At 60.3% G+C, this 20,236-nt stretch overlaps 1 protein-coding gene across 1 annotated transcript in view; it reads left to right on the top strand.

The window, feature by feature from the left end:
• CLIP2 (CAP-Gly domain containing linker protein 2) overlaps positions 1-20,236 on the top strand; it is a 66,206-nt gene that overhangs the window by 33,033 nt on the left and 12,937 nt on the right. Inside the window, 7 exon segments of the mRNA XM_045994117.1 lie at positions 5,644-5,768; positions 7,216-7,429; positions 8,365-8,562; positions 9,406-9,509; positions 11,168-11,228; positions 17,507-17,611; positions 19,241-20,176. Of these exon segments, the coding sequence (XP_045850073.1) occupies positions 5,644-5,768; positions 7,216-7,429; positions 8,365-8,562; positions 9,406-9,509; positions 11,168-11,228; positions 17,507-17,611; positions 19,241-20,176 (1,743 nt within the window).

Here is a 20,236-nt window from a genome sequence, read left to right as displayed (position 1 = left end):
CTGTACCTCCCCCCTGCACCCTGTGCTCTGGGGAGACCACTGCCCCCCAAGGCTGCCAGGGATCTTCACGCTGCAAACACGACAGCCAGTTCTCCGTTGTGGCTTTGTTTCACCCCCCCGGCCTGGCAGAACTGGCCACCGCGTCTCCCCGCCTCCTTCTAAAGAAGCACCGTCTTCCCACCACTTCTCGGATTCCACATGCTCCCTGGCCCGCTACCAGCTCTCCAGCCCCCACTTCCTGTGGTTCCTCTTCTCAGGTCAGGTCAGACCCCCTGGCCTTGGCCTGTCTCCCCTGTGCTCTCTCCCTGATGGAACCACCTGGGTCTCTGACCTAGAACATTCCAGGCACTTGGGGGCGTCCCGCCTGGATCTCCCATGTTGGCTGGGCTCTTACGTCAAGCTCTCACATCACATCCCCCCCCGAGCGTATATTATTTTCCTGTGGCTACTGTAACAAGGACCACGAGCCAGGTCCTTACGGGAAACAGGTGCCCCTCTCACAGTTCGGGGGGTTAGAAATCTGGAGTCCGAGGCGTCCCCGGGGCTATGTGCTCTCTGAAGGATTGGGACAAGCATCCCTGTGCCTTTTCCTCTGGTTCTGGAGGCCACTGCTGTCCCTGGCCAGCAGCCCCAAAATCCCAGCGTCTGTGGGTGCTTTCACACTCTTCCCTCCGTCGGTCTTACAAGGACACCAGTCACATCCCTTAGGGCTCACCTTGATGGCCTCCTCTGCACTGCATCCCATCTACAGGCCCTTAGTTTTAAGTAGGTATGGGGCAGGGGGTCAGGACTTGAACATGTCTTTTTAGGGGACACAACATGTCACACGTGACCAAAACGGAATTCAGTTGTTTATCCCCCGTGCCCCAACCCTGACCTGCCCCGTTCCCATCCTTGGGGACGTGCACCTGCGTCTCTAGCTGACCAGGCCAGAAACTTGGGCCCCAGCCTTGGGCCCTGTTTTGTCTCCTCCCCGACCACGGGACCCATCGGGAGGTCTCTGGTGCTGATCTCCGGAACACCCCCAAATCTGTCCCCATCCCCCCACCGTCTCCCCAGGCAGCTGCTCTCTTGGACAGCAGAGCTCCGTCCTCCTTGGTCTCCTTGTCACTGACCCCCCTTCCCAGAACCCCAGAGGCTCCCATGTCACCTGGGATAAAATGCACCTGCCTGCCTGTGGCCCGCAGCCCCTGGTGACCCCCGCCCACCGTCAGGTCACGCGGCGTCCCTCCCTCCATCCTGGCTGGGCCCAGCTGCACCTGGCGGCTCTCCTTCCTGTCCGTGTCCCAGGCCGGCTCCTGCGCCGGGGACACTGTCCCCCAGGCCATCCCACAGCTCGCAGTCCCACGTCCGCTAGGCTGTGGGCCTCGGGCTCTCTGGGATAGAGGATTCTGATGTCGCTCTGCAAGCCCCTGCCGGCCACCTGCATTATTCACTTCCTCCCCCGCTGCCTGCTTCCTGCCACGGCTGGGCCCCCAGTGCCTGTACCAGACCCTGGGGCCAGGAAGGTGCTCGAACGTACCTGCTGGGTGAATGACTCAGGGTCCCGTGGGTGGCCCCAAGCCAGTGAGGCACCACGGGCACCGTGTTGGGGCTCCACAGGCTGGTCGGACCCCAGGGTCCCCTCACTGGCAAAGAAGACCACCGAGGGGCCGCCCACCTCTGTCCCCTCCACCCCCTGGGAGCGACCCATCTCCCTGGCCAGCCTTCCTCCTGCCGGCAGCCCCACCCCCGCTTCTGCACGCGCCCCTCCCGCCCCCCAGCCCCCCGGCAGGTGCCGCTCCAGCCGCGGACATGAGCCCCTCACTGTTCCCCAGCAGCCCTGCGAGGGGGGCTGGCTCGCCCCCGCCTCCTGACGGCAGAACTGGACAGATGACCGGCCGCAGAGGCAGACGTTTTAAGTGAGTCACAGTTCTGACTTCCTCAGAGGAAAGTCCCCGAGGAACAGAGGAACTCGGCCTGCCCCCCACCATTGCTCCAAGGGACCCCAGATCTAGCTGGTGCTCAGCCAGGCAGGCAGGGACTCCGGGCCCCGAAAACCCATGGGTGGTGGAGAAGGGAAGGGCTTTGTTCTCTCTCTCCCTCTGCCCCCCACCAACCCTCCTCATTCTCTCTTTCTCTCAAATGAGTAAAATCTTCAAAAAAAACAAAAAACAAAAAAAACAACCTATCGAGCCATGAAAAGACACAGGAGAATCTTTTTTTTTTTTTTTTTTTTTTTAAAGATTCTTTTATTTATTTGACAGAGATCACAAGTAGGCAGAGAGGCAGGCAGAGAGAGAGAGAGAGAAGCAGGCTCCCCGCCGAGCAGAGAGCCCGATGCGGGACTCGATCCCAGGACCCTGAGATCATGACCCGAGCCGAAGGCAGCGGCTTAACCCACTGAGCCACCCAGGTGCCCCAGACACAGGAGAATCTTAAATGCAAATTGCTCAGTGACAGAAACCCATCTGAAAAGGCTCCATACGGGGCTTTGGTTTTAACTACTGACATTCTGGAAAAGCCACACTTTGGGGGACGGTAAAAAAATCAGTGGCTGCTAGGGGTTGGGGGGCAGGCGGGATGAACAGGTGCGGCCCGGGGTAGTTCTAGGGCAGGGAAGCTACTCTATTACGCTGTGATGGTCGGTGCTGGTCGTTACACGTTTGTCAAAACCCCCAGAACGTCCACTACCACGAGGGAACCCTGATGTCAACTGCGGACTTTAGTTTTCAGAAGTGTTCAGCCAATTCTCTTCATTTCCTGAGCGGGTTGGGGAGAGTCTTTGGATGAGGGTAGGGGAGCAGGGGAGGGGGAATCCCAGGCAGGTTGGATTTAAAAAGGAGGATTCAGGGATCATTTGGATCTGAAGGCTGAGCCCCCTTCCCGGCTGGCTGCTTCTAGAACTCTGGCCGCCAAGCCCGTGCCTGCCTCGGTGGTGAACACAAGAGGCTTTGCTAGGGATGGTGGCTGGTCCTCTGGAAAGCTAGGGAAGGTCACACAGGCATTAAATTTGAGGGAAATACTGTGAATATATGAACATGACTCTTCGGTGCACAAAAAAGCTCTGGGAAATGAAAACAATCCAATGACACACATAAGAAACCACGAAGTCTTAGAAGACGAATTTAAGGAAATCTCCCAGAAAGTAGAACGAAAAGACAGATGGAAACAAAACTCCCGGAGAGCCCGTCCAGCGCCTCCAACATCTAAACGCAGCGGTTCTGGAGAGAGAAAACAGGAAAAGGAGGATGGAAGTCAAGTATTTCTTGGTCGGAAGGGCCCAGGGGAGCCCAGGGGTAGAGGCTCCCACCCCGGACCTCCCTGGATATCTGGGCAACCCCGGGTGCAGAGAGCGAGCCCTGCGGGTTTCTGGGGCGGCCAGACGGGCTCACCTGAAGGACTGGGACTCCGTTGAACTTGAAATGTCTTAACAACTGCCCTGCGAGACGGGAGCCTTGGAAATCCCGAGGGAAGGGACCCAGCGGTCCTCACTCCGGAGTGAGGGAAGCGAGTGTTCACGCAATGACTTACATGTGGATGTTTCCAGCAACGTGGTTCGCACGAACCAAAAAGTGGGAACCTCCGGAATGTCCAAGAGTGGGCGAACGGGCAAACAAAATCTGATGGGATCCATACGCTGGAGCTCTGTTTGCCCGTAGATGGGAATGATGCCGATGAGCGATCCTGATGGCGGTAGACGTGGGGGAACCTTGCAAACGCTATGCCACGTGGGAAAAGACTAGACGCTGAGGGTCACCTCCTGCTGATTCCATTGGTAGGAAACGCCCCGAATGAGGCGGTCTGCGACCCAGGAAGTACCCGCGTGGTTGCCGGGAGCTGGGGCTGCTGGGGTACTCCCGGGCACGGGGTTTCCTTTTGGGAGTGACGGAAACTGTCCCAGGATCCCAGAGCAGTGATGGTTGCAAACTAAAAGCCACGGAACTGGACACTTTAAACAGGTTAAAATGGTGAATTTTGATGTTAGCAGAATTTTCACCTCGATTTCGCAAAAGGGAGGCTAGAGTGAAAAATGACGTCCCAAATTGCAGAGGCTCGAAGAGTTTATTTCTTTGGGCACCTATTCTTAAAAATAAGGAAGTAAACTGGGGCGTCTGGGTGGCTCAGTGGGATAAAGCCTCAGGTCCTGATCTCAGGGTCCTGGGATCGAGTCCTGCATCGGGCTCTCTGCTCAGCAAGGAGCCTGCTTCCTCCTCTCTCTCTGCCTGCCTCTCTGCCTACTTGTGATCTCTGTCTGTCAAATAAATAAATAATAAAATCTTTTTTTAAAAAAATAAGGAAGTAAACCAAGAAAAATGGGAGACCTCAGATCCAGGCAAGACGGGGTCCAGCCCAGGAGAGAGGCGAAGGGAATCCCCAGGGTGACGGTGACAGTAGCCACGAGGCTGGTGGCCTCCCAGTGGGTCACGAGGCTGAGGTCACAGCTTCTTCAGAAGGAACTGGATGGGATTCCCTAGGCCTTTCCTAATTGAGAGACTTTGGGGTGCAATGAGTCTTGTCTGTAAAGGCCAGGCGGACGAATGATTGTAAGGGACAGTTGGTACCTGGAGGGGAAAGTTTGTGCCCGAAGGGAAGAGCGCCTGCAGCCTCCCGTACTTCTCCGTACTTCTCTCTGGAACTGTAAACCTGGAACCTGATCAAAGTTGAGACACCGCTGCCGGGGAGAGCGGACAGAGCCGGGCGTGTGTGTGCGCACGCGTGCGAGGCAGTGATGACGGGGCGCTGATGCCTCCCCTTCCTTGATGGGATGTCGAAGGGGGGTCACCAAAATTGAGAAATCAAGAAATAGCGCTGTAAGTGTTAGAAATAAGGAGGTCGGTGCCAAAAAATTCAGCTTAGAGAGTTGCTGTGTTTGCTTCTGGAGTGAGGTTGAGAAACTTCTAGGGCTTTTTTTTTTTTTTTAAAGATTTTTAAATTTATTTTTGCGAGAGAGCTCTCACACAAGCTGGGGGGAGGAGCAGAGAGAGAAGCAGACTTCTTGTTGAGCGGGGAGCCCGACATGGGGCTCGATCCCAGGACCCCGGGATCACGACCTGAGCCGAAGGCAGGTGCTTAACCCACTGAGCTACCCAGGCGCCCCGCAGACCGACCTTAACTATCCTTAAATGTACCATTCCGTAGTGTTAAGTGCATTCACGTCGCTGTGCACCTGACTCAGGCCTTCTTCCTCTGGCAAAACTGAAAGCCGATTCCCATTAAACAGCTCCCGATTTCCCTGTCTCCCCACCCGCTGGCGACCACCATTTAACAATGTTTAAGAATAACGTTTGTTGACACTCTAGTATGGGGCAGACATAAGCATTTCATCCTCGGGGAGAAAAATAAAATGAATGCTTTTTACAGATGACGTCACTGAAGCTCAGAGAGGTCAGGTAACTTGCCCAGGCTCACACAGCTTGTATGTGGCAGAGTTTCAATGCAGGTCTGTCTGTCTCCAAAGTTCTTGCATGGGACAGCCCCGGGAAGCCCCGGTGATAGCTGCAATCCCTCCCTGGTGCCCTTGGGTCTCTTGTCCTCTCACCCCTACCTTCCCTGTCCCCTGCACACCGTAAGGGAAGGACGGGGTGAGCACCTGGGTACCCACGCCGGCTCTGCTTGGGCTCACTGCACCCTCTGGACCAGACTCTGTCTGTGTGCCATCAGGTTGGCGGGACGAAGACTGGCGTGGTGCGGTACGTGGGGGAGACAGACTTTGCCAAGGGCGAGTGGTGTGGCGTGGAGCTGGATGAGCCCCTTGGGAAGAACGATGGGGCGGTGGCGGGCACCAGGTATGGTGGACTTCCCCCGGGGTGCCTGGGAGGAGACCCTCTCCCTGGGACAGGAGTGGGAGCTGGGGCATCTGAAGAAGCGGGTATAGGCTCCCGGTAGCTGAGCCAGGCACCACGGGAGAGGTGCTGCCACCTTCCTTCTGGCTGAGGAATCGCATCCCCATTTTACAGATGAGAGAACAGAGGCCAGAGAGGTCATTGCTCAAGGTCACACAGACACGGACAAGTGCTGGGAGGGTTGTTGGTTCTGTGTTCCCTCTTGCATCGAATGTGTGGCTAGGTGGGGCGGGAGCTGTGGAAGCAGAGGGAGTGCTGACAAGGGAAATAATCTGACTACAGCCCCAGGTGGGGTCACAGCTGGGCTCCAGGTCTCACAGCCTCTCTGATTAGAGGAAACTGGCTGCCTGGAGGCTGGGCCCAGGGCATGTGAGGGTCTGGGTGAGCAGTCAGGCAGGGGCATGGGGCTAAGGCCCGGCAGCCCCCCATGCACTGGCTGTCCTGAGGCTGGCTTGTGCGACTCTGAAAAGGAGCAACTTGACCTGGGGTTCAGGTCAAGCTCTGGGAGAGCAGCCCTCCTTCACCCAGCTCTTGCAGGAAAGGAACCTTTTTTTGAGGAAGGTCTGCTGGGTTGGTGGGGGGCAGTCCTAGCAAAGACCAGCCTGCAGGAAGAGGCGGGATGGGGAGGCGCTTTCAAGGTGAGGCAGGAATTGGACGGGACTGGCTCCCCGGCCCCTGGTGGAATCCGCGCCCTGAGAGGTTTTGAGAGAAGATAGGCCAGCGTTCCCGTGACAACACTGTGCCTTCCCGTTGGCAAGCTGGGTGTTTCTCTCAACTCACTCTCGCCTTCGGAATTCGGGGGCCGGGGAGCAGCAGCCCCCCACCTCCAAGGTGTCCCCCTCAGGCTTTGGTTGCTGCATACTGGGAGCTCCGCGAGCAGGGCGTCAGTGGGGTTCCTTGGGTCTGGGGTGACCCAGGGGCCGTGGTAAGAGTGGGGGCTGCAGATAGGGCTGGGGAGGGCCTCTGAATGGTGTGCCGGAGCCAATCCCGGAGGACCGGGGTGTCCGATGCTGGCATTGCCATTTAGCCAGCTGTGTGACCATAAGCAAGTTCCTTAACCTCTCTTAGCCTATGTCTCCTCATCCGTGAAACATGGATGAGAGTACAGTGGCTGGGGGATAGGAATGGGCACTCACCTGAAGAGATGGGCACGGAGTGGGTACTCGATGATCGTTATTCCCCCAGACCCCTCCCAAGTATGCCCAGTGGCTCTTTATGGCTGCAGAGAATCTCTGGCCTATTCCCCTCTGTTCCCTTCTGGGAGTCCCCTCTATTGGTCGTGGGGTGAGGGTGTTGGGGCCCCAAGGACAAGCGTCTCTGCTGGGGACACTGGGGGTGGCTCTGGGCCGTGGGGCCGTGACAGTGGTGTGAGTCTCCCCTGCTCCCCCAGGTACTTCCAGTGCCCACCCAAGTTTGGTCTCTTCGCGCCCATCCACAAGGTCATTCGCATCGGCTTCCCATCCACCAGCCCGGCCAAGGCCAAGAAGACCAAGCGCATGGCCATGGGCGTCTCGGCGCTGACCCACAGCCCCAGCAGTTCCTCCATCAGCTCCGTCAGCTCCGTGGCTTCCTCCGTGGGGGGCCGGCCCAGCCGCAGCGGACTGGTGAGGGGGGAGCAGGGAAGGGGTGCCCTGGTGTGTGTGGGGGGAGAGGGTAGGGACAGAAGGGTCCGGGTGTCCCAGTATCCCCTGACTTGCTGTGTTCCACGTATCCCAACGTGGGGTTTTTGAACCAAGCTGAAAGTTCAGGGATCCCTAGCGGGCTCAGGCAGTGGAGTATGTGACTCTTGATCTCAGGGTCGTGAGTTCAATCCCCACATTGGACATAGAGCCTAATTAAGAAAGGAAAAAAAGGGGCGCCTGGGTGGCTCAGTGGATTAAGCCGCTGCCTTCGGCTCAGGTCATGATCTCAGGGTCCTGGGATCGAGCCCCGCATCGGGCTCTCTGCTCTGCAGGGAGCCTGCTTCCTCCTCTCTCTTTGTCTGCCTCTCTGCCTACTTGTGATCTGTCTGTCAAATAAATAAATAAAATCTTTAAAAAAAAAAAAAAGGAAAAAAGATGAAAGTTGAAATCTTTTAATAGGAAAGATTGATCCATTTACATTTATTGTTATTTTTACATTATGGATTTGTCAGCAGCCTAACCCCTTTCCTGGAGTTAAGGAGGGTCATACAGATACAGGACAGGTAGTATGGATGGGGGGCAGGTCGAGGGCAGGGAGTTCCAGGTTGCCACAGGCACCCTGGGTGAGGGGAGAAGGCGACGCTGCCCTGCTGGCGGCGCGGAGCCTTCTGGGCAATCCGAGTCTAGGCGGGGAGTCCAGGATGTGTCCAGAGAAAGTGGCCTAGGTGAGGCAGAGCCCCGGTGCTGCGACTGTCAGGGGTCAGTCGGGCTCTCCCGAGAGCCGGGAGCTCCCTGCATCTCGAACATCACGATTCCCCCTACGTAGAGTGTCTAGGGCACTGGCAGGAGGAACAGGCGCCCGGGAGGCGAGGCGCTCCAGACCCCTGAGTCCCGCCTGCACCCGCGCCTTCCCGCAGCTCACGGAGACCTCCTCGCGCTACGCCCGCAAGATATCGGGCACCACTGCCTTGCAAGAGGCGTTAAAGGAGAAGCAGCAGCACATCGAGCAGCTGCTGGCCGAGCGGGACCTGGAGCGGGCCGAGGTGGCCAAGGCCACAAGCCACATCTGCGAAGTGGAGAAGGAGATCGCCCTGCTCAAGGCACAGCACGAACAGGTGACTGGGCCAGTGGGGTGGGGAGTGGGGGCGCCCCCGGGTCAGCCTTGCCGGGCACCCTCACACAGAGAGTCCTAAGACCCCTCCTCCTCCCCATGGCGATCGGAGCCTGGCTCTAGCGGGCTTTTTCCTACTTAACTAGAGTGGGAGCACTTTCTAGGTCATGGAAAATTCTTCCCTGTTTTCACAGCTGCGTGGCGGTCTATCGCAGGCTGCGTCCTTACCCACGCAGCCAGTCCCCTGTGGTGGCTCAAGTTATTTCCAGTTACTCACGTCATCTAAATATACTCACGTACACATTTTTTGGTCTACCCCCGTCCACGTTCCAGGTCGTGCTTTCGGGTAGATCTGTGTGTTGGGTTCAGGGCGGGGAGCCCTCTCCCATGGACTTGGGTCTGCTGCTGTTACCGGCCTTCTCTTCCCTTATGGAGGTGTTGTCTCCTGCGTGACAGATCCCTCCTGGGTCCCCATCCCCACTGGGAGCCTGGCTCCGCCCGGCCTCAGCTGTGGTGATGAAGGCCAGGCTCCCTCGTGTGCTGGGACAGAGGCTTTCCCAACATAGCGGGTCTTAGGCCCTTAGCAGTAGAGGGACGTGGCAGGCGCTGGAGTGCTGGGTCCTGGGGAGAGGTGGACCTGAGGTTCCCACCAGGTGAGTCTGGCCTCTGCCGTTCCTGGTGCTCAGCTGGGCCGTCTTCCCTTAACAGTGAGGCCCGTGGGCTGTGCCCCACCAGCGGGGGCAGCCAGAGTGGCAGGCCCGGCTCCTTGCTCGCATCCCTCCCCCCCGACCCGGACCCCGGGCCCAGGAGGGGGCTGACGCCGCGCTGGCCCTTGCTCGGGGCCCAGTATGTTACAGAAACAGAGGAGAAGCTGCAGCGGGCCCGGCTGCTGGTGGAGAGCGTGCGGAAGGAGAAGGTGGACCTGTCTAACCAGCTGGAGGAGGAGAGGAGGTATGGAGCACCCCAGCCCCCGGCCGGGGGGGTGTCTGGGCTCTGCAGGTCGGCCCTTTGTCCGCTAAATGGGGTGATGGTCCCCGTCTCTGCAGGCTCGAGGGGTCATCACATCTGTCCGCTGCTCTCCTTCCTGACCGGGAGGGCGGGGGGTTCGCTGCACCTGACCTACCGGCCGGGACAGCACATCCTGGTGGGGTGGGTCCTCCCCAACGCCGGCTGCACCTGCAGAGCACCCCGCTGGGCTGGGTCAGGTCCCCGAGGTTCAGAGAAGCAGCTCCAAGAGGCCCCTCGAAGCACCTTGCTTCTTTCTCGGTGTCAGCCCGGGCTGAGGGCTCCCTGCGTTACCGTGAGTCCGGGAGGCGGCTCTCGCCCATGTCACAGAGGAAGAAACGGAGGCTCAGAGCGGGCGGGGATCTGCCTGAGGCCACCGGTCTGTTGATGATGATGCTGGTTCTTTCTCCCCTGCCCCAGCAGACAGTGGGGACTGTGGTTCCCGCCCTGCAGGGCTTCTGGCCTGACTCGGTCCTGGGTCAGAGTGGGACAGAGCTGACAGGGCTTCTTCTGGCCCAGGGTCCTCTCCCTGTCCCCCAGCCAGTACCCAGATTTCTTGTCTTTCTTTTCTTTTTTTAAGATTTTATATATTTATTTATTTGAAAGAGAGAGACAGAGAGAGCTTGAGCAGGAGGGAGGGCGAGAAGCAGACTCCCCACTGAGTGGGAGCCCGATGGGGGACTCGATCCCAGGACCCTGGGGTCATGACCTGAGCCGAAGGCACTCACTTAACGACCGAGCCACCCAGACGCCCCGGACACCCAGATTTCTGGGGCTCCCTCCCCTCCGCCATGCCTCAGGCAGCCCCATGCTCAGCTCCGCCTCTGGGCTGTTCTGGAGCTTTCCGCCGAGGCCTGTGAGCCGCAGGCTGCTGTTACTGTCTGACTTGGAGAGAGAAGGGCTTATTTATATCTGCCTGAGACAGTTTTCGGGGCCCACACATCTGGTTCCCATGGTGACACGCCGGAGGCCGAAAAACGAAAACTCGAGGCTGTCCTGGGGGTTGTGTTCACCGAGGGCCTGGGTGCGGGCCCCTGGGCTTGCTGGGTGACCTTGGGCAGGTCTTCTTGCCCTTGGAGCCCCCGTCTCCCCATCTGTGTGTCGGGAGCTGTCAGGAGGCCCCAGGACGGGCACCTCCGTGTGCCATTATGTGCCCGCGTCTCCCCTATGCTGTCTTGGCACGTGGATGGGTGACTGTGTGTCCCTGAGGGAGGTAGGGCAGTGGGGGCCCTTGTTAGGGAGCAGCTCCATGGGGAAGGGATGCGAGAGTGGTCAGCAGGGGAAGAAGCCCACGCTCCCTCCCTCCCCGAGGACGGCAGCAGGACCACCCATCTGCCTCCTGGGCCCACAGCCACCCTAGGCAGGAAGGATGTTGCCTGACTTGCCCCCGTTTTAGAGAAGCCGGTGGTCTCAGAGTAGAGCGCGGGGCTGGACGCTGGGAGGCCTAGAGGTTTCTAGGAGGCTCTGCCCCAATCACCATGACTCTGGGACCATTCCTTCTCCACGGCCGGAGCACTGGCTCCCGGCCTCACCCCTCCCTGCCCTCATTGAAGTGCGGCCCACCGCTCTGAGCCCAGCCCGCTCAGCCCCGTCTCCCCCTGCAGGAAGGTGGAGGACTTGCAGTTCCGGGTGGAGGAGGAATCCATCACCAAAGGAGACCTGGAGGTAACGCCGGGCCCCGCCCCGCCCCGCCCCACCCCTGCCCGAGCTCCACTCCCCACTGCCCCCCCCCCAGCCCTTGCCGGGCACCCGGTCCTGAGGACCAGGCAGCAGCTCTGGGCTCCCCGGGAGGGGGCTGGGGACATTTCAAGGGGGAAATCCAGAAGAGGCCCCTGGGAGGATGGGGAGGGGCAGGTCATGAGAGACTCGGGTGTTGGGGGGCGGGGAGCTGAGCCACTCCCCGGGGGGTGGGGGGCAGGTCTCCTTTTGTTTGGCTGCCAGGTGGGGTGGACTAAGGTAGCCTTAGGACATGGTGGCTGGACTCCCCTGTCCCTTCTTTGTTGGACAGTTGCCCTACAGATGTCCCGTGGGTCCTTCGTTTGTCTTGGATTCCAGGTGATGTTTGGGCTGGAAGTAGCTTGTTGTTGGTTCTCAGGGCTTAGGGATGGCACAACAGCCCCAGAAAATCAAAGGGACTCACCCAGTCAGGGAGCGAGGCTGCAGCCTCTGGGGCCAGGTCCCGGGACTCCTGGCTCCCGAGCTCCGCCGTGAGGAGGACCACTTAGGGCGCCTCCTGTGTTACAACGCCTGGACAGGTGGTCTGGGCGAAGGTGAGCCTTTCACCTGTTCACCCCAACCGCTCTGAGCCCATCAGTCAGTGAACGCCCCCCACCACCCAGCCCTCCACCCCATCACACAGACCTCAGGGCTCACGCAGCCAATGCTGGGTGCACAGGAGTACCGTGCCGTTCTGGTCCTCCCAGCTCCCTGGGAGGTGACAGGGATGAGGAGGGCTCCTGGAGCCATCAGATGGGGCGGGGGACAGTGAGTTCAGTCCTCCACACGATGGCCTGGCCCTAACTGGCCCTGGGCAGGCCCTTCCCTCCCCAGGCCTCCCTTTTCTCATCTGCAGAACGAGGAGGTTGAACTAGGTAGTGATTCTCAGACTTGAATTCATCACCTAGAGGGCATGTTCAGACACAGTGCTGGGCCCAGCCTATTTGATAGGTCTGGGATCTGAGCACTGGCATTTCTAGCAAGTTCCCAGGTGATGCCAGTCTAGGGACCGTACTTGGGGGAATCACTGCACTTGATCTTTTTTTTTTTAAGATTTTATTTTTAAGGAATCTCTGCACCCAGGTTGGGGCTTGAACTCACAACCCTGAGATCAAGAGTCACGGGCTCCACTGACTGAGCCAGGCTGGCTCCCCTATACTAGATCATTTCTGAGCCCAAACTGGAAACTATGGTTTCTGATTTTGTGAAGGAGCTGCCTTAAGGGCCCGTGACTTCGCTGCCCAGCAGAATTGTGCCCGTGCTTGTCCTGTCCCTGGGTGACCCTGGCTGGGGGAGGGGTGCATGTGATCGGGGTAGGGTTCCTGGCGGCTGCCCCTAATGGAGGAGGTTTTGCCGCCTAGCTTTAAGGATGGATATCGGGGTACAACCCCAATGTAGGACCCCAGCCCAGCGTTAGGATGTTGTCTTGTAGGTTCCCTCTCAGCCAAGGGGGCAGGTCGTGTGGCTGCACGTGGCTGGCTGTCCTGCCGGGCGGCTGCCCTCTTTGCAGAAATTGGGGTGGGCTTCTGGAAAAAGCACCTGTGCTTGCAAGGGATGGAGACCCCTCCTGCGCACGTCATTCAAGGGGGGTTACTGAAAGGCTACTGGGAACTGTCACCGGCAGTTCAAGGACCCAACGCGAGAAATGGCATCAGGAGCCAAGTCCCTTCTTTGCTCAGAGGTTTCTTTCTGCTTCTGACTCGTGGTCAGTCTCCACGTCTGTCTGTCTCTCCCTTTCTCCTCTAGCCCTTTGTATCTCCTGGGCTCTAGGCAGGTTTGCTCCCTCCTCCTGCCCCACCCCCAGCCTCCTGCCCGCCTCCTGCAGCCTCCTGGCCCCGCCCACCTGCCAACCTCCAGCCCCGCCCACCACCCACCTCTGGCCCCACCCACCCATGGCGCTCCCAGGGTCCAGCACCCGCCTTCCTCCAGCATGTGGCTCTGTCCTCCTGTCCCAGGCTAGACAGTGAGCTGGCCGGCTTTGGATCCGATGTCCATCCCGGCGCCTTCAGCCCCAGCTGGGACAGGCTGGGAGAGACCCTGACAGACAGCAACAGACAGCCAGTTGGGGGTCCTGGGGTCCCCTTGCTGCTGTTTTCCTTGTGACCACATTCATGACGACCAGAACGCAAATGGTCCCAGAGTTCTGCTCACACCCACCCATCTCGGGAGTCAAAAATAAAACCCGGCGCATTCCTGTGTGCGGGTCTCCCACCAGCTGTCACCCCATCTCTCTGCTTGTCCTCCTCCTGGCCTCACTTCCTGGTTCCAACCTCTTAGCCTCCTTCCAGATCTTTAAATGTCGGCCTGTCTCAGGGCCCCTTTGTCCCTCGATCTACACTGTCATTGAGAGCATCAGTCTGTGTCATTCAGCGTCCTCTGTGAGCTCACGATTCCCTCGTTCCCCCTGCGCGCACACCGGCCTGCCTACCGGACATCTCCCCCAGGAGGAGGGAGGACGGCGTCAGCAGCAGCCTCCAGGGGCTGCCGTAACAAATGACCGCAATTCAGCGGCTTAAAACAACGCAAATGTACTCTCTCGCTGTTCTGGAAGCCAGAGATCTGAAATCCGGCGGTCGGCAGGCTTCCTTCCTCTGGAAGGCTTGAGGGAGAGCCTGTTCCATGCCTGTCTCCCGGCTTCGGTAAGGCTGCTGGCAAACCCTTGGCATCCCTCGGCTTGAAATTGAGTCACTGATTCTGTCGTTTTGTGGCCTTTGTGCCCGTGTGTTCCTGTGTCTCTGACTTGCCTTCAAATAAGGACACCGGTCACTGGGGTTGGGGTCCGCCTTCATCCGGCGTGACTTCATCTTAACGAGTCACACGTGCCGAGACCCTTCTTCCAGAACAGAGCCCCATTGGGAGGCTGCAGGTGAAGGTGAGATTTGGGGGACACTGTTCAACCCAGAGCGTTTGTTCCTGTCGTCGTCCCCCCCACCGCCCAGTCCCACAGATGGTTGCTTAGCTGAGTCATCTTGAATCTTTCCGTCATCCCTCGGTCAGAAATTCTCCTGACCTTGACCTTGCCTCTGACCTTCTCTGCCTCCCCATGGGCTGCCTTCCTGGGCCAGGCAGGCCCCCAGCACCTTGCCTCAGGCAACCACACCAGCCCCTACTTGGCATCTCCTGTGTTTACCCACTACCCGCTCTCCTCACCGAAGCTTTGGACGTTTTAATGCTGGGAGATTTGGAAGCCACACATAAATAGGGAAGAAGGTACAAGGAGCACTCGTCACTGGCCGGTCAGCGGGCTCAGTGACTGTCAGCTCAGGGCTGATCTTCTTCCAGTCCCCCCACCACCAAACCGGCCCCCTCTCAGTGTTACAGTAAAGCAAACCGACCAGATCTCTTAAGAAGGTTAACTAGCCCCTGCCGCTGCCGTGCTCACACCTCTGACACCATGAGCCCCGGGAAAGGGCCCAGAGGAGCCCCTTGGGGACCCAGGCCCATGCCCCTGGGCTGCAGGCACTGGGGATTCTCTGTTCCTGGACGCTCCAAGCTCTGTCTGCCTCTGAGCTACTCCATGTGCTGATTCCTGCTTCTCCTTCGGGCCTCACCTCCCACGGTCTCTCTCGGAGATGCCCCCTCTGCGTCTTGGGTAGTACTTCTGTCCCCCGCGCCCCCCACCCTGAGCCCTGTTCCCAGCCGCACCCACAACCTGAAGTCGCCTATCATATGAGTCCCTCGCTGCAGTGTATGCCCCTGGGGGGCAGGGACCCTGTCTGTCTCGTGCACCTGTAAGTCCCCACGGCTGGAACAGGCAAGGAGCCCCAGGAAGGTGGGAATCCCAGGTCGTGGGCTGGGGCCAGGCTTTCTGGCTCTTGAATGAATGTCTGCCACGTTGCACCGTGAAAATGTGCGTGCCTCTCCCCGCTGCCGCCCCAGTGGGGACTCGACCTTCTTGGGGTTCGGTGGCTGTTGATTAATTAGTCATCCAGGGCTTAAAACGTGTTACGATTTTGTTAATTAAATAGCACCTGTTGGGTCACTCGGTCACTTGCTTGGGAGGACCCGTGGGAGCAGGGAGGGCCAGGCTCGTGAACTCAGAATCCGCTCCCTGTTGATTTGTGCGCTGTGAGGACTAAAGAGAGGTCAAGAGCGGCGACACGTGCCTCTGACCTTTAGGGGCCCCTAGCGCAAGTGGGGCATCTCCTCCCCCAGTAACGATCCCAGGCCTCGGTTACCCGAGGGGTATCTCGGGACGGTGGCTCTGTGCTTCGCAGGGGTGCGGACCCCGTGTCTGCAGGGGGAGGCCACACTGCAGGTGCGGGGCATAGGCAAGGCTTGGCCGAGCTCCTCGATTTGAGCTGCGGCAGGGAAGCGGGGGTCCCTTGCTCCAGGAGCCCCCTTTGATGGTCCGTGTTGCCGCTGGAAGTCTGTGACCACCCCCACGGTCCCCCCCATGGAGCTCGGCCGGCTCCAGGCAGAGGCACCAGTCCCGGCACCGGGGGGTCTGAGTTCCCAACCTGGAGCTGCCCCCAGTTGCTGTGTGATCGCGAGCCCGGCCGAGGCTTCGTCTGTCTGGAGTAGCCGCTCCCGCCTGGGAGCTAGGGAGACGGCCGAGACACCCTCCCCGCGGGGGTTGGGTCCTATAGTTAGCGCTCCCGGCAGAGGTGGCGTCCGCCCTCACTCACGCTGCCTCCAGCACCTCGACCGTGGGCACGGCTGATGAACAGCAGCTCCGGGGAGCTTGGTGGTGAGAAGCAGGAGCCTGGTGGCCCCTCTCCTCACACCCTGGGCGGTGCCCCGGAGCAGATGGAAGGCCAGATTGCCCCCCCCGCCCCCATGTAGCCTGAGAGGCTGTTCTCCATCCTGTAGCTTTCTGGTTGAATTTATCTTAATTAAGCACTTGAAGCGAGTCCTCTGGGTCCCCCCGTGCCCCCGTGGAGACCCCAACCTACAGACCAGGAGGCTAGAGGTTTGGAAAGGGGCTGATGCGGGGCAGGAGGGGGTGTCCTTTTGGGAGCACCGAGTGAAACTTGGGATTGTGAGGCTGGGGGCTTTTTCTTGTCTGTGGGACCACCAGTAATCATTTACAATCGGGCCCGCCTAGCGTGGGTCCCGGCCGAGCTGGGGGGCCCACCCTCTAGTAGAGGAGGGTTGGGACGAGTCCCCCCCCGGCCACCACCCAGGGGCTGACACGGAGACATCATTGTCAGCCTGTAATTTCCTGAAGGAGCCTGAGCCTGGCAGCTCGTTAGCACTGTGGCATGCCGCCTTCTTGAGACGCAGGGACAGGGAAGCTTTCCAGTTGTTCCTTCAGGAACATTCGCAGAGATCAGATCCTAGGCCAGACGACACAAGCGTCTCTAGCTGTGTAGGAACCACGCGCGTGTTTCTTGGGTGGGTCTATGCTGTCTGCATCACCCTTGCTGGTGACGGGCTGCAGGGACAGTCGAGTCTCTGAGTCACGGGCTGCCTCTTCAGACTGGCCCCACAGGTTTGCTTTAAACGGCTTCTCCGGGGGCTAGAAGCTGAGGAGGCCCCCTGTCTTCTCCCCGTGATGAACGTGTTCTCCAGATTGGTCCCGGGGGGCCTGGGTCCGGCGCCCTTGGCCCCGGCCACCCTTGCAGATCTGTTCTGAGCAGCCCAGATGCCAGGCTGGATGGCCCGAGAAAGTCGGGCTTTGTTAGCGTGGGAAGCCGGAACAGAGGCGTTCTTGTGCTCTGCAGAGACCAGGCATTACCCACGGGGTAGGATATCTTGTAAAACCTTCCCTTTCAAATGGCTCTGCGCCTTCAGCTCAGGCCTGGGGTCCAGAAGTCCTGGGTTCCTTTACTGATCTGTCCATCCCGGGGCCTGCAGCATGCGGGATCCGGGCCTAAAACGGGCAGTCACCTGAGTGGGGAGCAGGAGCAGGCGGGGGGCCTCCCCAGAGCCGCCAGGGGGTGACAGGCGGGAGTCTGGTGCCCTGTTAGCACCCGCTCTGGGGTGGGGTGGCTGGGGGGCAGGCTTGCCGCAGCCTCTCCCCTGCCTTTAAACAAACCCACCTGGGGACCCGGCGGCGAGGGGCAGCTGGCAAGCCCGGCCCGGCCCCTCCCCAGACCTCCTCTGTCCCCCAGCCACCTCCTCTCCTTGACCTGCTCTCCTGTCTTGTGCACGGAAGATGACGCCGCCTCTCTCTCTCTCTCTCTCTCTCTCTCTCTCTCTGTCTCTCTCTCTCTTCCTCCGGCTTCCTCTGCCTTGTACTCCTCTCCCCTGGGCCGCCTCCCCTCCCGCCCCGGGTGGACCAGACCCAGACGCAGCTGGAGCACGCCCGCATTGGGGAGCTGGAGCAGAGTCTGCTGCTGGAGAAGGCGCAGGCCGAGCGGCTGCTCCGCGAATTAGCCGACAACAGGGTAACGCAGCCCCCGGCCCGCCGCCTCCGCCCCTTCTCGCCTCCTTCGGCTTCTCTGTTTTATTATTTTCTCCGTCTTTGGCTGCTCTCCTCGTTGTGTTTCGCCTTTTGTGCGCCCCCTTCTAGGAGGGAAGTCGAGGGTTAGGGATGCTTCTATGCCATTGCTATGTGACGCTTTTTGGGGGAGGAGGGGGCCTTGGCTGTCCCAGCCCGTGCGCCCAGCTCATGGTCCCACTGGCTGGGGGTGTCCTGCGAGGCCCTGCCCCTCCCTGCCTCCCCATGCATTGCCAACGCAAGGCTTTGTCAAGTTCAGAAATGGGGGGGGGTCTCTTGGGACCGGTCTGCCCCTTATATATGTATATGGGCAGGTGCAGGGAAAACTTATCCACGCCTCCCTTCTCCCCTTCTCCCCAGGCTCAGGAGGCGAAGGCGGGAGGTTGGGGAGTGCAGATCCAGGCTTCTCTAGCCTAGCGGGTCTTAATTCTGGTGGTGGGAGGGGCTCGCCTGGAGGACCTGGGGCTTTGGGGGTGTGGGAGTGTCCCTGGGGCATAAGACTCTGTATCAGACGCAGGGGTGGGGCCACTGAGATACAGTAGACCCTCTGATGGGGGGGTAAGTCTGGGCCTGGCTGGCCCCTCTGTGCCCCCACCACCAGCCCAGGGCGGCTGCAGGTCTGGCCACGGAGCCAAACAGCTGGCCAGCGAAGACCGGTCAGACCATCTGAGCAGGGTGGGGGCCGGGGCGAGCCGCAGTCCGTTTCTGCAGGTCAGTCTCCGCACACAAGTGAGCGTGTGCGTGTGTGTGTGTGTGTCTGGAGACACACGGGCGTCCCTTTGCACACCCCGGCCACGGTCAGGCGACCGTGTGTGCTTGCGTGGGATGCGCACGCGTGCGAGGAGGCTGCTTGCAGAAACCGACCCCGGCACTGCGGACAGGCTGGAGCCTTCCACCCCGAGGCTTCTTGATCAGGGGGTCACCCTGATGAGAGAGACAAAACTGGATTTACAGAACTAAAGGTCACCTTTAGAAACAAAAAAGTTTTTTTTTTTTCAGTAGGAAGAGATTTAAAACTTGTAAATGTATCGTTTCCAAATACGACCTTGATTGTCGTGATCCAGGTGGGGTTGGAGGGGGCGGGGGCGGGGATGGGGCCTCTGATCTCAGTTAGCCATCAGGAGGTGTGTCTGGGGCACTAATTTTGTTCTGCCTTAGGCATTAAGCCCGACCTTTCTTGGGCCGCCCGCTCCAGACCAGATGACCCACCTAGTGAATCCGCCCATTCCGGCTGGGGACCCTCCCCGAGCTAGATAAGGCAACACCCACCTCCACAGGAAAGCCAGAACCTCGAACAGGTGGTTTCTTTTAACCGCCAATTTGCCCCGAGCCACCCAGGGCCGCAGGGACAGTCGAGTCCCTGGGTCACCGGGCTGCAGGCCAGGGGAGTCTCTCCGGAGGCTGTGGCCGGGAGTGGGGCAGGGGGTGCTCCCAGGGACAGCCAGCGCTCGGGTCGGGTGCTGGGGTGGGGTGGGCGCCCTTCCCTTCCACGGAGCTCCGCCTCCCCGGCCCCGGCCGCGTCCCCCCGCCCCCCCCCCCCAGCCCGCTGACCTCCGCCCGCCTCTCTCCCCGCCAGCTGACCACGGTGGCCGAGCAGTCGCGCGTGCTGCAGCTGGAGGAGGAGCTGAGCCTGCGGCGCGGCGAGATCGAGGACCTGCGGCAGTGCCTGCGCCACTCGGGCCCGCCGCCCGCCGACCACCCCGAGGCGGCCGAGACGCTGCGGCTGCGGGAGCGGCTGCTGTCCGCCAGCAAGGAGCACCAGCGGGAGAGCGGCGCGCTGCGCGACAAGTACGAGAAGGCGCTGCGGGCCTACCAGGCGGAGGTGGAGAAGCTCCGCGCGGCCAACGAGAAGTACGCGCAGGAGGTGGTGGACCTCAAGGCCAAGGTGCAGCAGGCCACCAGCGAGAACATGGGCCTCATGGACAACTGGAAGTCCAAGCTGGACTCGCTGGCCTCGGACCACCAGAAGTCCCTGGAGGACCTCAAGGCCACCCTGAACTCGGGCCCGGGCGCCCAGCAGAAGGAGATCGGGGAGCTGAAGGCGGTGATGGAGGGCATCAAGATGGAGCACCAGCTGCAGCTCGGCAACCTGCGGGCCAAGCACGACATCGAGACGGCCGTGCACGTCAAGGAGAAGGAGGCGCTGAGGCAGAAGCTGCAGGAGGCCCAGGAGGAGCTGGCCGGGCTGCGGCAGTACTGGCGGGCCCAGCTGGAGGCGCAGGCCGGCCAGCACCGGCTGGAGCTGCAGGAGGCCCAGGACCGGCACCGCGACGCCGAGCTGCGGGTGCACGAGCTCGAGAAGCTGGACGCGGAGTATCGTGGCCAGGCGCAGGCCATCGAGTTCCTCAAGGAGCAGATCTCCCTGGCCGAGAAGAAGATGCTGGACCACGAACTGCTGCAGCGGTCGGAAGCCCAGAGCAAGCAGGAGGCCGAGAGGCTGCGGGAGAGGCTTCTGGTGGCTGAAAACAGACTGCAGGCCGTCGAGTCCCTGTGCTCGTCCCAGCACAGCAACGTAGGCAGCCGCAGTCTCGGGCCGGGCTGGCTGGGGCGGGGGGGACGGGGCCACGGGGGC

Source organism: Meles meles, chromosome 21 (genome assembly GCF_922984935.1).
Source record: "Meles meles chromosome 21, mMelMel3.1 paternal haplotype, whole genome shotgun sequence".
Taxonomy (NCBI): Eukaryota; Metazoa; Chordata; class Mammalia; order Carnivora; family Mustelidae; genus Meles; species Meles meles.
Note: the sequence above shows the minus strand (reverse complement) of the source record. Positions and strands in the feature narration are given on the sequence as shown.